Source organism: Pholcus phalangioides, unplaced genomic scaffold (genome assembly GCF_987345545.1).
Source record: "Pholcus phalangioides strain wild (caught in Gottingen) unplaced genomic scaffold, Ppha-v1.0 ptg000003l_1, whole genome shotgun sequence".
Lineage (NCBI taxonomy): Eukaryota > Metazoa > Arthropoda > Arachnida > Araneae > Pholcidae > Pholcus > Pholcus phalangioides.
This window is the reverse complement of record NW_028301596.1, coordinates 33,404,729-33,421,602: the sequence shown is the minus strand read 5'-3', so window position 1 is coordinate 33,421,602 and position 16,874 is coordinate 33,404,729. Positions and strand designations below refer to the sequence as shown.

Here is a 16,874-nt window from a genome sequence, read left to right as displayed (position 1 = left end):
TAAATTATAAGATACCCCCCCCCCCACTAATCGATTTCGGCAAACAAATCAAGTTAATTTACAAAATTTTAATAGCAATTTTAATTCGATTAATCGAGTCCATTAACACAACAGAAATTTTTAACTGTGATTAGCAATTAATCGATTAATCGATCAACCCTAATACATAATAGTTAGATCGTCAGTTGTGATCTAACTCATACACAAGATTTAACTGATAATATTTTTAAAAATAAATAGATATTTTTGCCTCCGAATTATTTCAGAAAGTATCAATTATCTGTTAATTTGCAACTTCCAAGTCGTTAAGCAACGAAATTTTAATTAAGTAATTATTTTGACAAGAAAATTCAATAATATTTATCTGGAGAAGAATAAAAAGAAACATATATTTATTACAGCGGTTTTTTGATGACTTCTGATGGCATTTTATGTCTGAATAATTTCTGGCTTTTCGCGAATACTTGTTTTCATTATCATCATTTTCCTTTTAAATTTCTTTCCCTTCATTTTTGCATGGTCGTTTAGTGTTTTCTTAGAATTTCGTCGTAATTTGTAATCAACGCTTAACGACGTAATTGCCTGCTCCGGGAAAAAAATTTCAAGTTTTGTCATGTCTAGAAAAATATTCCATTTCTCTAGGGGAATTAAAAGGAATTAATTAAATGGAAACATTTTTTATGTGTGTGTATATATATATATATTATATATATAATTTTTTAAATTTTTCTCTTTTTATGTGGTAGGAAATAAATTTGAGTGGAAAACTCGAGTGTAAAATATGTTTTTGAAAGAAAAAAAGTATGAGTTTAACGAAGAAATTTATCTTTTGAGGAATTAATTAAACCAACCAAAAAAAGGGCAATTTTTTAAAATACTTATTACACCCTTTCCTTAAATGCCACATTTTTATTCAAACGTTTCTTGAGAAATATATTAATCCGAATCAGATTAGAATAGTTACAAAAAAATTGTATGCATTAATTAGATATTATCGTTACTTTTATTGGGAAAAAGTAACAGATTTCAATCCAAACCTAACATATTAGAAACATTCCTAAGATATAAAATTAATCAATGAAAAATTAAGTTGACTAGATTATAGTTATATTAGCATTATAGTTATAGTAGTATTTTCAGGCATCTTTATTTTAACATTGTGTCACCGCTCCAATGTCATGGGATAAAATTATCGAAAAATACGGAAAATAATACAGAAAATTAGAAAATTATTACTCATTTCATACATTTTTCCTGATTTTTCTGTTATTATTCGTCTCATAACCTTTCCTGATTTTTCTATTATTATTAATTTTATAATCTTTTCTGATTCTTATATTATTACTCATGTCATATAGTTTTTCCTGATTCCTTTACTATTACACTTGCCCGTGGGTCAAAATTTACGGGGTGGCAGTTTAGGTGGAAACAAAGAACACCATTGCAAAATTATTGAATTTTAAAGTTCGGGGGGGGGGGGGATGGCAAATAATAGCTTTTAAGCTGATTTTACTTGAATCCATAAATAAATAGCGTCACCCCTCCTATTGGTTATACTGAACACCCATTTCCATCATCAGCCCATTTACGTTGAAACACGCGTACATTGAATTCCACATTTCAAAATGTGTAAAAAAAAGTCACTTCTTGATCTGAAATTTAAATCTTGCTTCCTTCAACAGAAGGCTTCATTTTTCAACGCAGAACTCAGAAATTCAGCTTGCTGTTTAGAAAGTTGCTATTTTTAAATCGAAAAACGAAATCACGAAATCATTTTAGGACCTCTTGTTCTATGAAGTTAGATGATGTGTCATAATCAGGTTTATACTCTTGCGAATATTGTACATCTTTTGATTCACATTTGTGATTCAGTGCTTTCTGAATTGCACTCGCTGTGCGTGATGACTAGTAGGTAAGATAGTTTAGGATAGTCACAGGTTTAATTTTATAAATGTACTAGCTGATACCCGACGACGTTGCCCGCCCCGTAAAAAATTTATATATGTATAGCTTATTAATTATTTCTTAATCAAAAAAATTCTGCATCAAGTAAGAAAAAATTACTTTTATTTTTTAAATATTTTAATTAAAAACTTCAGGCAATCGTTTGTGGATACGCAATATCTTTGGTTTTTCCACCTGGTGCGTAGATGTACAAATTTTTGGGAATAATAACACGCGAACAGGCAACGAAAAGCTGTCCGTGAGAAATACAGGGCTCAAGTAGGTTGATACCTGCCACTGCTAACGGCTGGCCTCGCGCTTTGTTGATTGCCATAGCAAAAGCTAAAAGAATCGGGAACTGTAATCGCTTGAAATTAAAAATTCAACATCTCAACTAATAAATGTTCTCACAGCCTCCAGTTTTCTGGATATCTTGCGTGGAACTTGTGTTATTTTATGAACGTAATTAAAATTATATCACACCACTAAATCATGAACTCAAAAAAGACATCTTTGCTTCATTTCTCTCATCCCGTTGACGTGAACCTCTCTACGACATTGTAAAGAAAGAGTGCTTATATTTCTCCCGATTACAAAAAGCAGGTATTCAAGGTATATCATAATTTATAACGTCTTAATGGATGTATAACTTTTATCTTTTGATAATATGTTTGGACAGAAATCTTAATTCTCTATTTGTGAAATATATATTTATATATCTACACCAGAATGACTCCTCAAGTCAAAAACCGTTGAGAACCGCATTCTATGGTACGTATGCATTAACATCATGCATAATTAATAGAAATGAATGAATGAATTCCTCACACACAAAAAAGATCGTGATTTCCTTATTTTCCAACGCTCACTCACCAATGAGTAATTATATCTGTATTCTGAACCTAATCTTTATTCTGAACCTAATCTTTATTCTGAACCTAACGTATAGGAAATGGAAAAAGCAGAAAATATCAGATTAAACTAATCAATTTAATTGACATAGGTTTTGCTCTAATTATTATAGCAAAATAACACTTTAATCGTGAATTAGACTCGCATATTCTTCCTTCAGAATTTCATATCTTTTATTAATTAAGTTCGATTTCTGCCGATTTTCAGTAGGTGTATAGCGAAAAGTATTCCCATTGAGGAATCTATTTCACAAAATATATGGCCTTGCCAATGCTAAAATAAGGGCTTTCTATGGAGACCATATATCTCATTATTGCCGCTTAAGGACTTAATTAAGGATAAGAATCGTTATATTAGATATGTTATATAATAAGTTATATAACAATCCTTGCAGACACATTTGGGTTTCAGTGAAGGTCTTGCCCATGGCAGAGAATATATTGGTTCTTTTCTATATAACTTTCCTTTAATTAAAAGAATATTTGGAACTGAATTAAGAATAATAATTTCACTCTCTGATTGCAATTGCAATAATCTTTATATCATATTTTATAATTTAATTATAGAAAGGTTCAAACAGGGCAAAAAGGAAATTTTATCTACTCCTAAAATTCTCTGATAGAGAGAAAAAAGTCTTTCTCATCAACCCATTTGCATCATTCGAAAAAGTGGAAAATTGTCCCTTATCACCAGAAATCTTTTTATTGTATAAAGTTAGAAATATTTCAAAATTACTAACACTTTGATCACTATCGTCATTGCCAGAAGGTATCGTCTACGTTTTGTAGGTCTAATTACTTCTTCACTACTCTATTTGAATCAAACTCCTCCATTTTTATCAATTTTTTCATTATTGCTTTTACCCCGAAAAATAAGTTAATCCATTTGCATTGATCGCTTTCCACTAATTGCGTGCATAGGCGACGTAGACATGGAAGTCTGGGAGGGTACGGTCATTATTGCTGGGGGGCACGATGACGATGATGATGATGATGTTAATTCATATATACCTATATATATATTAGATCAGTCGACTCCACCTTTGACGCTGGTGCCGGGGGGCAATGCCACTCACTCTCCACCCCGTATCTCCTCCCTTGACTGCGTGTATTCGTGCTATGGCTATGCGCTCTAATGTTTTGTTCTTATGCATAAAAAACTAGCGCGCATATACAGGGCGATCAGCGAATAAGCCCTTATTTCAAAATTAAATATCTCTACAACAAAGATCAATAGAATTATGCGGTAAACGGTACGTTTATTAGCAAAACTGTAAGAATGTTGTACAGAAATTTCGAAAATTTTGTTTTTTTCTTAATTTCTTAAAATTTAAAAAAAAGAACAAAACTGGAGTTTTTTGGGTTCCGAAAATCCTCATTTGTGTGAAGAGAAACCACTGCATTCGCCTAAAGTTACTGCATGGGCTGTGGTATGCGCGAGAGACATTATCGCCCCTTCTTCGTGCGAGTAACGATTACTACTGAACGTTACGTTACAATTTTGGAACAATTTTTCAGCACACATGTCGCATACCGCAGCCCATGCAGTAACTTTAGGCGAATGCAGTGGTTTCTCTTCACGCAAATGAGGATTTTCGGAACCTCAAAATCTCCAGTTTTGTTTTCTTTTTAAATTTTAAAAAATTTAAATAAAACTAAATTTTCGAAATTTCTGTACAACATTCTTACAGTTTTGCTAATAAACGTACCGTTTACTGCATAATTCTATTCATCTTTGAAATAAGGGCTTATTCGTTGATCACCCTGTATGCGCTTTGCTGATAACGACCAGGAAATTTCCGCGCGTATATGCACCTATGATGCAAATGGGTTAAAGATACAACATATATATAGCGAGTTATTTGTGAATGAAAATCAGAACACATTGACTATAACGGCAACGGTAATTCCAGGAAAAGTATGTTTCCCTTAAGAATTATGCATAAACTTGACTGGAAAAAAAAGTTGCATTTTTAAAACAAAATGCTCGACCTTTTTCATAAATGCTTATATAAACGTGACATGTCTGTTCCTCCACATAAATATAAGACCACATTCTACATCTTGTTATCTATATAGGAGGTGGAGCAAGAGCTTAAATTTTATATGCGAGTCCGGAAAATTCCCTGACAACGGTTCGACACGAAGCTACCGAGTCCGTGAGTGTTTCAGCGAGCGAAATAGTGAGTGAGCTACTGAGTCCGTGAGCGATTGAGTAAGAAATCGAGTGAGTGGGCGAGTGATCAAGCGAGCTACTGAGTCCGTGAGCGAGCGAGCAGAGACTCCGTAGCTCGCTGAGTCTGTGAACGAGTGGGTGAGCGAGTGAGTGATCGAGCGAACTACTGAGTCTGTGAACGAGTGGGCGAGCGAACGAACTAGAGTCCGTAAGTGAGCTCACTCACTCTCTCGCTCACTTACGCACTCGCCCACTCACTCTCTCGCTCACTTACGCACTCGCCCACTCACTCACGAACTCAGTAACACGCTCACTCTCTCCGTCGCTCAATTATTCTCTCGTTCACGGACTCGGTAGCTTCATGACGAACTGTTGGTCGGTGAATTTTCCTAGCGGTGAATTGTTTTTTTTTCGGTATATTTTTTTTATATGTAAGTGTGTTGATTGGGCAGATGGGTTTTGTCATCGTTGCTATTTTCCTTGAAAAATCCCTGTGTGCTTTCCCCTTTCTCGGAATCTTTCAACTTGGACACAGTGCAAACGTGTCTTAATAATTTTCTCTACCTTAAATGTTATTGGACATCTATATAATGCAACGAATGCTCCTCAGTTGCAGAAAACGCTGCATTTCACAAAGTGCAATTTTTTTTGAACTGCTGGTATAACTGACGTTTGCTGTACTCGTGATATAATGTTTTTTCTGATATATAGATGAAGCCATAACTATTTAAACACGAAACAGCAGAAAAACATGTTTTTAAGAATTTAATTTTCCATAATACATACATATATAGTACATCAATCGAATTCCATAAATTACATGTTATAATTACAATACGGGCTTTTGGAAGCTCATAGAAATGTGGAAATGAAGTGAAGCTCTTGAATACATGATTCCCATGCATTAAATGAAAATTTGCATGTGGAAAGTCGGAACGGAAATTTTATATATTTTGATTTATGGAGCGAGTATTGAATCAATCCATCATTTTTTACCGATAATGGAGGGGCGGGGGGAATTCGTGCCGAAATATCGAAGGGATACAAGTGTGAATTGTCAATACCACAATCGATCACTGTGCAAAAAATGTATTCAAAATATCTCTCCGTTTTTACTTCCATCGATTCTCCCAAAATATTTCGAAAAATCTCTCACAACATAAGCCATCCAAATATCTTCTCCTGTTATCACGAGTTTTCATTTGATTGGTTATGCTAAAGTCAATATTTATACTCTGGTGTTTTCTTTTCTTTAAATATGCTTAGCGTTAGCTAGTTTTTAGGGCCCCATGCTATCAGAAGCTTCAGCTACAAGAGCCATTCCGTTGCTGTTGGAGCCACCCATCAGAGAATTCGACGAATTCCTGGCCCTGTCCTGGATGTCGGTCGATTCCCTGCGTTGATAATCGTGCAGGCTGGTCGTGGTGGTACTCATATCCTCGGATACGAAGCTCACTTCGTTTGGTTGGTCGTACCTACGATCAGTGCCGGGAGGTACCAGCAATTTATACGCGTCCGATGAATGGTTGACGTTTGGTGTCAGTTTCTCTGTGCTTCCATTTGAGGACCTCGGGTCAGATGAAGATCCGATCGGCATCTGGTACTGTACTGTTGGTTCCTGGGTGAACGAGAAAAAAGCACTGGAATTAATCTGGGAATATACATTGGCCTATTTTGCGAGTATTTATTTTAGGAATGAGAAATTCTCTCATATCAATGCATTTTATCCAGGAGATGAAACATCGATATTCAAAACGGGGTTATCGAAATCAAGCAGAGAATAATGGAGAATACTGTAATGACCAAAATGACATTAAATTCAATAACAGGTGGTTCAGATGATGCACGCATCATTTATCAAATAGAAAATTGTACACGGGTCGCCAACACCAATGAACAAATCATTCTATGGTCCCGGCGGAGACAAGATGACTTTTCTTTCCGAGTTCACCTCAGCATAATATCCAGAAAATAAAATGTTTCCTTGAAATCATTCTATGTTCGAACCAAATCCCCCCCTTGACGAATACGACGAATCTAAAAGTTTGGGTTCGCATTCTGAGAAATGTATATTATATGTTCAAGAAGTGCTGCCATCTTACTCCCACATATGAAAGCAACAACTTGGTACAGGCTATATTACACAAATTATTATTTACCCATTTTGTAATCTGCAAACATTAAGTATGACAGCCTGTGGAAAACACAGTTTCACGCATTTCAAAGAAATACAACCATGCAGTATCATATCGAACATGGTGAGAATGAATTTTGAGTAACAGCCACCTATTAGCGAATTGTCGTACTATTTTAACAAATGATGAGTGTATCGCATATAAGGTCTGTGTCTTCTGTTCTGATTCGGAACCATGTCGACCAGTAAGTAGAACGCATTGCACAATCTTGGACTTCGGGAACTTTAATGTTGATAACCGTGTGTTTTACTTTGCACCATGAACAAAAATATTAATGTGGATCATACGACATGTACCCAAGATGGCTGTCAAAATGTATTTACCTTTCAGAACAGCAACAAAACCGAACAAAAATATGCCTTTGAATCAGGAAGTAGAGGAGGGTGCAGGAGGGTGCAATTTCCCCGGGCAGAAAAATTTACGGGTGACAGTTTTAGGTTGGAAAAAACAACACTGTTACAAAATTATCGAATTTTGAACTTCTGAGGGTGGCGGCAAAAACATTTTTGCAAGGCCCCTGCGTACGGCCCTGCTTCATATCATGGAATTTTGATTTTATGCACTGCACATTCCAAGTTTCTTCATTCAGATCTTACTTAAGACCGTATTTCTGACACGAACGACAAATGATAAGCAGGCATTTTCTTAAAACAATGTTTTGTTTTGCTATGTATCCCTGATCAAATTTACTAACTCAGTGAAATGAAATGAAAATATTAAACGCTCCTACTGTTCCAGAAACTGCGCAGACCCTACAAGAGTACGGATATTCAATCATTATATTTCATTCCATATTTAAAATATACACGGCAACAGTAACTTCACACACAACACTAGGTACCACATAGTATATTAGGTACAGACACACACACACGCGCGCAGCCACTCCCGTCAAAACTCACGGGGGCAAAACAGTAGTAAATAGACCAATAGCGATGAAATGGATTTGCGTTCTTGTTCTTAGAAGCATAAGTGAATTGTGCACATCGTTTAAACCATACATGCTCAACCCGTGGCCCGTGGACCAAATGTGGTCGCGATCTTAATTTTAATTCAGTAAAAATGAAGAAAGCAGTACATTTCCGATCACATAAATGACCCGAGGTTTAAATCACTTGAGTAGCCTATGACTGTAGTTCTAGATCACTTAAATGTCCCGCGGCACAGTTCAGCAACTCTTAAACGACCGCTGCCACTTTTATAGATCACTTGACTGGTCCATGACACAGTTCTAGATTAGTCAAGCAGCCCGCGGGGAATTTACAGGTGACTTAAGTGGCCGACGGCACACTTCCAGCTCACTCAAGCAGCCCGAAGCACATTTAAAGATGAGTAAAGTGACTAGCGGCATTTATAAATCACCAAAGTGGCCCGAGGTTTATTGGCAGATTACCACGGCACAGTTTAAGAGCACTCAAGTGGCCCGAGACTCATTTACACATTATTCAAACGAACCGTGGCACAGTTCCAGGTCACTCAGCGGCCTGCGACACGTTTTCAGATCGCTCAAGTAACCTGCGGTTCTCTTCAAGATCACTTAATTAAGTAGCCTGCGAAACGTTTTCAAATCAATGAAGTGGCCCGCACTCTCCTGCAGGATGAGCACCATCGATTTAAACCGTTCCAAATGGGAAACAAAGTGATGCAATGAGTAATACAGTTACAAAGCCATATCTGTGTCTACTAACAATTGCACGGAACGCCGTACACAAGAAATCCTGGTAATAATGTAATTCTTCTGGGACCCGTGCTGTCTGTAAGATCGTGGCAATGGGTTTCACAATCTCAGCCATAATCAGAGAAGGTCGACGTCTTCGGATCTGACTCGCTTTCTCATACATAAAGAATGTTTATCTCATCGTAGATTCCCATCTCATTTCAATTTTAAATGCGGTCCATTATTTATGTACACCCCGTACAAGTGAGATCGAAATTACATGTAAATAAGGTCCGCTCTAGCCTCATTCGGCGTTTTCATTTAGTGTTCTACACTGACGATGCACTTTCACGCTTTCCTATTTTATTGCTAGGAGGAAAAATCCTCATTTTATATTTCGTATGTTATTTTTTCCATTCCTATATTCCACGGATAGGAGAAAAGAAATCGAAAATGTGTGGAAGAGGGGAAAACACACCCCTCGCGATAGTTTCTGCAACAATTTCATCACGAAAAGATTTTGAATCGTCGCCAGTTGGTCGACCAGAAGGATCAGCAGTTTCCGCACGAGAATCACCACATCCTGTTCTTCGTCCATGTTCGGTCTATTTGATTTCCACAATAAACGTCCAAGAAACGTGCTTCTTCTTCTTCAGAAGTTTCGCTTCTTATCATTTTTCATTCGTTATTATCCGAGATTTTCTATTTCTTTCTCTTTTTCTCGAAAAGAAAGAACACATTATTCATGGAACAATCCAGAATGGACTGTGAACTTGTTATTTTTCACCCAGTGCTGTACTGAAGAGCGTGCTATTCTTTCGGTATCAATTTCTTCTATATACACGCACCCAACTGTGGAGAATTTCCGTCGACCAACTGAAGCTGTTAAAAAATATGTTTCGCTGTCAGGTCTTCGTCTCATTCTTATTCCCGTGCAATTCTGAGTGGCAATCGCTCAAAATGGACGCTCTTAAGAACCGGGATCCAAAAATGTGGACTCCGACCCAGGACATTTCATCTGCCCTGACCATATGAGTGACCGAGAAAGTGGCCAATTGATTTGTTGATTGAGTTAGTCACCGTATGAGTGGCCAAGAGAGTTATCGTTTAGTGACCAAATGAGTGACTGTATGAGTAATTGTGAGTGACTGTATGAATGATTAAGTGGTTGAGTGAGTGACCGTATTATTGATGAAGTTGGTGATCGTGAATGACCAAGTGAATAGTATGAGCGATAAAGTTAGTCACCAAGTGAGTGACCGTATGCGTGACCACTCCCACTTTGTCTAGCATGCGGTCATATCTGTCACTCACTCATACTCTAACCCACCCACTCACTTGTTCACTCATACAGACTAATTGAAGAGGGGTCACTCACCCCTTCAATTGGTCACTCTTATGGTCACGCAACATGTCATCTAGACACTCACCCACTTACTTGTCCACTCATCTGGTCATTCACCCTCTTCAATCAGTCACTCACGCGGTCACTCATACGGTCAAAACAGACAAAATGGCTTGGGCGGAATGTCGGGGTGATATTTCCGGGGTGAAATATATCGGAAGTGAATTTTTCCATTTTACTAGACACCGGTAAGATGCCTGGTAATTCTTTCTGAACGTCAGGAAACAAATCTTGACTAAATATGATGAATAGGGTAGGTAGGCGTGAATGTATCACTGCCACCTTATTTTTGACGTGAAACAGCAGTATGAATACCGCAGATAGTCTTGAAGGCAGCTTCTCATTTGCGGCTTCCGGCTCTCCCCACAACATCTGTGCACATTATAACTTGCCAGTCTTTAAGCTGTTTTGCAGGACTTTAATCAGATTCCAAGGTACAGGCTGTTGATGCAGAGCGTTGTCTATAAATTTGTGTCATATAGAGTCAGACTCACCTCTGATGTCAGCTATATTATGTCGGCTATAATATGACCATTGTTTTTTTTTCCCTTTGTCAAGCGACTGACGTAATGTTATTTGATGTTGATGAATTGACTCTTACTGCAGTATAAATATCGGAGAAACGTGCATCGTGTACGTTTAAGTAGTAAAACGAATATGAATGGAATTAAGTGTGCGGAGCAGCCCCCCCCCCCCAATTTCAAGCCGAAATTTTGGCACACAGCCTGTTTTTCTTTTGCCAAGAACATCAGAAATTTTATGCTCTGCCTCCTTTTCGGACATCCAGTCTTGTGGTAAATTTCGGAGTGCGTAATTACTGTTCGGAAATGTCGTTCCTTGCAATTATCAAGATGAATATTCTTTCTTGGGCGTCTTCGATATCACTCTAAACGTAGATATACGAGGTGTCTCATAAATTCTTAGAAGCTATAAAGTTCATAAAATGAAAGGAATAGGAACGGAGGGAGGGGGGGGGATTGTTTTAAAATTAGTTCAAATTTTTGTTGATAGAGAGAGCTGCACAAAAGTAAATCACTGGAAATATGCATATGAGCGTCCTGAGCGCCTATAGATGACACTTCCTAATTTTTAGTACAGGCAATTACACAAACGACATTGCAATGAAACCGTACCTCCTAATTTTATCTCCTTTATTTTTTATGACTAACGAATTTTACGTACGATGTGTAAAAATATGCGTCAATATACAAGGGGGTGTTTCAAAAATATACGCCGAAATTTCGAAGAATGGTAATGGGGTGCAAAAGAAATATTTTTATATCTTTATGTGTGTAGTTAGAAAACTCTGTTATGGTCAGTCGATAATCGATAGAGTCGTTTCTGTGACACATAATGTCTTCCTCCTCTCAAAAGTTCAACGAAATGCATAGCGACGTGAATTCTAAATTTTCCGGATGTATTTCTTATGCATAGGATGGAAGCGGAAGCTCATAGACCGTACTATTTTAAAAAAGTCAGACAGATATCAGCCCGAAGAACGAAAAAGTGGCTGTGTCTGTCCTGGCAGGAGCAGGAGAGCTGTTGGACGTAGCCTGGGTCGGAGCCATCCGATGGAGGATTTACACGACAAAGAAACGCATTCATTCCATTTCTTCGTCATATAAGATCGAATCTATAGATTTGTTTCCCGAAGATTTTTACCAGGAAAATAAAGAGAAGAAAATCCATGTCATATCTGAAAAATCTCACCTGTCTACCGTAAGCTTGAAATTGTCTCCCGTCTTCTGTAGAGTAGATCTGATATTGAGAAACGACACAAAGTAAACAGTAAACCTAGATGAATGAAAAATATTTTAAACAGAATCAGATTTCTATTCAATTTGGTGGAACCAATATTAAAAGTGGAGGTACACAATTTCATTTTAGCGCACAAAATCAAAAAATTTAGTGGGAGAGCAGCTTTGTGTGTAAGGGAAAAAATTACAAAAACAATTAACACAAAACATTCAGATTTTTATATATTTACGCGAAAACACGAATAACTATGCAGAAACAAAATAATAGTAATTAAAAAAAACACATTTATACAATACAATACAAATACAACGCCACAACAGGCAAAATGCCCAACGAGGTGGCTGAAGAAAAGATGCCCATAACAAATATGGATGTCATATATTTCAAAAATTAAGCAACCAAAATTAAAAACTAAAAACTAAAATTGTATTATATATATGCACAAGACGCCATTATTCAAGGCTGTGATAAGTCATTTTAGTCGCACCACGGTCATTTTCTGCACACGAGGTTCTAATTAGACCGGGACCTACAATTTATTGCCGATTCCGAACGGCAGGCTTGTTTTTATACTCATCGAGAGGTTGGTGCGCTAACCCCACGATGGGGGACTCCCTGCGGTAGCAACTTTTTGTGCGCTCATTTCGCCGTTTCTGTTGTACCCTTGTGTCAGGTAATTTTTCTGACAAGGACGAGCCGGGTATCGAACTCGCGACACTTCTAAACATCCTTTGGTACTTCAGGCGAGTATCTTATCGATCTGGGATGCCACGCGCCCTCTGATAAATAGGTTTTAATTTTCAGATGGATCGGCATATAGAAGGCGACGTCTCAAATAGCAATTTGGTTAAAATTGGAAATGCCAATTCCTGAGCAAATAATTAATCCCGAAAAGTTCCGTAAGTTGGGAATTCGAAAAACGCGTGTTCCTAAGTTTCATTTCTATATACACAGATTACAAAAACCGCATGAATCGAGAGCCTCAACTATGAAATGTTTCTTTTTCAGTCTAATAGCTACTTCACCAACTCCGGCTCCTTTTATCGCTATATTGCAATTTACTTCCATTAATGAGATTGGTTGGAAATGAAGGAGTAATCTATCGATTTTTGCCTCAGGTTTGTAAGGGAAAATATCATTGCTATATCCTCCCCCGGGTTTGAACCCGGGACCGTGACGACAACCTTCACGGTGGTAGACGAGCATCTTAGCACCACACCACTCGGGTGCTCAGTCAAACAGCTCGCAAACCGAAACAAAGCTATAGTAATACGAGCTTGAGATGTATTTCTGAGTTGATCATCAATCACATAGTCCTTCCATATCAGAAAGTGTTTTTATTGATCTATAGCACACTATGCGGTATAGCAAGTTTGTAAAAAACTGAAGATCTTTTTGTTCACCCTGCAAAATCAACCGCTCTAGGACATAGGGTATATAATGCTTAATCACGGCAGGATCGAGGATAAATTTAACTAAAAACTGTATCTACTCTCGTCAAAAATGCCCCAATATTTTTTTTTTTGCTTTAATTTCACAAATACAAACATATAATACACAAATACCAATATATAATAAACAAAATGCATACACATATAATTCAAACACTTTGTAGCCTCAAGGACTAAAAAGTCTTTCCAGAAGGACGAAAGGAATTTAGTAAAGTGAATATATTTTAGCACAACAGAGTTATTATTTTTATTAGATATGTGTTCAAATGTGTTTCCGTTTGTGTATATTTTTGAATAAAGTTCAAAATTGAGTTACTTTTAGTGAAGCCCACTATGTATAATATAGTTATCATATATCACTTCTCTTTTTTTATTATTGTACTCTTTACTTGTACTCAGTCCAATATTGTTTTTATATACTCTTACAATACATTCATCAGAATAGTTCCGTAATCTATGCTTTTAAGGAAGTCAAATATTATATGATTTATGTTTCTATTATTCCTAAGTTGATTTCCAGTGTGAAAAATGTTTGATATCTTAGGGGCAATGTATGAAAAGCCCGTTCTATATAATGTTTTATTCGGGGTTTTGGCACTTGATAAACTCGATTATATCTATTTGTAGTTCTATTTTGATTCTTCGTTTAGTATTTTTCATTTAATTGTGAAAATTTGATAACTCTGTACAAAGAGTTTTGTGTCAAAAATAGAGCATGGCTTCGTATTTTGAAACTATCCAAAGAACGAAAATTTGATCGGTACAACTGTACAGGGTGTTCTGTTAATAGACCGCAAACTCAGATGGTTGTTAGCAGACATCAAGAGGAACAAAAATTGCAATGGAACACGGTGTCGCAAACCACGTTGAGGGGGTGAAAATCACGCGAAAAACACATGCAGGTTTCGACGTTACTCTGGAACGACAAAAAGTACAATAATAACTACAAAATGATTTATTTGATTAATAATTACAAGAGTTGTTGGAAGTGGCGGTCGCTGACGTCATTGCACAGTCTACGACAACGCTAAAACGGTTCCCGGACGCGCGCTCGAAGATACCAGGTATGCTTTTGATGTTCGCCGCAGCGACGACAATCCGGGCTATGAGATCCTCCGGTGTGTCCACAGGCATCGCATAAACGAGAGATTTAAGGTGACCCCATAGGATATGGCGAGCGCACCCACGAACGCTTTCAGCGATCAACTGACATCCACCTTTCGTCTCCTCTGGACTCAAAGCCTGCATGCGTGTTTTTCGCGATTTTCACCCTCTGATTGTGGTTTGCAACACCATGTTCCATTGCAATTTTTGTTTCTCTTGATGCCTACTAACAACCCTTTGAGTATGTCAGTCCATTAACAGAACACTCTATATTTGTACAACTATATTATTGAAAATATTTAAAACGATCAATCCACAATATAAAATACGTCATTTTTATGCAATATAATACTGTTAATTGTAATTTTCTGCATAAAATCCGTGGATTATAGTGGGCGATTCCATAATTCCCTTTGCCACATTTTACGAATCGTTGATCCTCGATGCGTACTTCCAGTTCAAAAATAACGGAGGTAGGCTTTCACACGGCCGAAGTTTATCAAATAAACTCCGTACCTTTCGGGCTGTTATGCCGTGTTCCGAACTGTTTTGCAGCAGACATTTCATTCACTGCAGCGGGAGACATCATCTGCACCATTTTTGGTGAGCGAGGAGACCAAACGACCTCCTTGGATGACGGTTGTCCACTGACGCTTTTGCTGGAGACGCGGAAGCATCAACTTCGTCGTTCTGACGTCGAGCAAGTGACGTGTTGATGTTGACGGGACGTGGCGACTTCTGATTTCGGGTGGGTGGGTATCGGAGTCTTCAAATTTGAATGTCCCTTTCGCGTCTTCAGTGAAAGCGTCAGTGGACAACGGTTGTGCCTGAGTGGCATGGTGGTAAGATGCTCGTCTACCATCGTGAAGGTTGTTGTTAGGGTCCCGGGTTCGAACCCAAGGGAGGATATAGATGAGATATTTCCCCTAACGAACTCGAGGCGACCACCGATCGACAGCGCCTTCACTTCCAACCCATCTAACTAATGGCAGTAAATTGCAATATAGCGATATGGCCAGGTTTGGTGAAGTAGTAGTGGACAACGGTAAAGTCCCCCTTGTGTGGGACAGAGCTGGGAACATGTTCTGGTCTACTGATGGGGTGTGAAACTCATATGCATCATTCATATTTCAAGGGGTTGCATAATGATAATAAGGATAATCCAGATCTTATAGATCGTAGTGCATATGTAGTAGAACGTGATGAATATCAGAATATAAAAATTAGCTTTTTAAACGGCATCCCGTTATCGAAAACCCAATTAAAAAGTTGTTGCCGTCTCTGCTTGGCGCAACAACAAAAAAAATATTCAGTTTTTAATTATCGCTTAGATATTTGAATTTAAAAATCGGAAAAAGAGGGGCAACAGCATGTACACTAACAGACAATGCTTCTTTAATTAAATTATGCTGTTCTTTTCCAACTTTTCATCAAATTTTGATGAAATATCAAATATCTCAGCTGATATTGTACTTAACATTGTGTTTTTCGTTAACCTGAGGAGAGGAAATGTAACAACTCGATGAATAGGGATTATTCATCAGATTTTTGAGTTGTGTCCGCATAAAAAGTTTATACTTTTATTTTGATAACTACACAACCCCTTGCAACATGAATGACATATCTGAGTACTACACGTTATTCAGATACTTATCACAAGTATGCCTCTAGGATCACCTTTTCACCAGCAGTTTGCGGGATGGGAAATAATGGGATCACGCTGTACATTAAAAACAAGTCAGAATTATTATTGTCACTGCTTGTTGTAACTTTTTTTTCTGAGATGTGCATAAAATAAATATTTGAAGAAATTAATTATTTAAAAATAATGTTTCATGACGAGAGTAGAAAAATCGTATAAAAATATATATTGCTAATATATTTTTATAACCCATAAACTTGTACTCACATTTAGGGCACACAATGTGCTATCGATAGCCAACAACACCATCAGGAATGTCGTAAAAGACTGAAACATACAAAAACAATAATTAATGATAAATAGTAAATTAGTATAAATATTCAAAACACTCCCATTGACTTGGATCTGTATTAGTAAGAACTCGGAACAACAACATTTCTCGGTTGATTTTTACTCTTTCGATACAAATACATAATATAATAGGATTCATATTACACTCTAGGGTGGTCGTACGTCCCTGTTTTTCAGCAATAAATGCACAGTCACGAAAAATGATTTCGAGACAGATGTTTTGTTCCGGTTTTCACTCTGCTAATCAAAGCTTTAATAAAGTCATAATTGAAAAGAAATA

At 37.2% G+C, this 16,874-nt stretch overlaps 1 protein-coding gene across 1 annotated transcript in view; it reads right to left on the bottom strand.

The window, feature by feature from the left end:
* Window positions 1–5,790: 5,790 nt before the first annotated feature.
* The window catches only part of LOC149088442 (uncharacterized), a 153,676-nt gene continuing 142,592 nt past the window's right edge, over window positions 5,791–16,874 (bottom strand). Inside the window, exons 5-7 of the mRNA XM_089253005.1 lie at window positions 16,511–16,570; window positions 11,999–12,082; window positions 5,791–6,649 (exon numbers count right to left, since the gene is read on the bottom strand). Of these exons, the coding sequence (XP_089109131.1) occupies window positions 6,311–6,649; window positions 11,999–12,082; window positions 16,511–16,570 (483 nt within the window). The 3' untranslated portion in view covers window positions 5,791–6,310. The remainder of the gene's footprint in view (window positions 6,650–11,998; window positions 12,083–16,510; window positions 16,571–16,874) is intronic.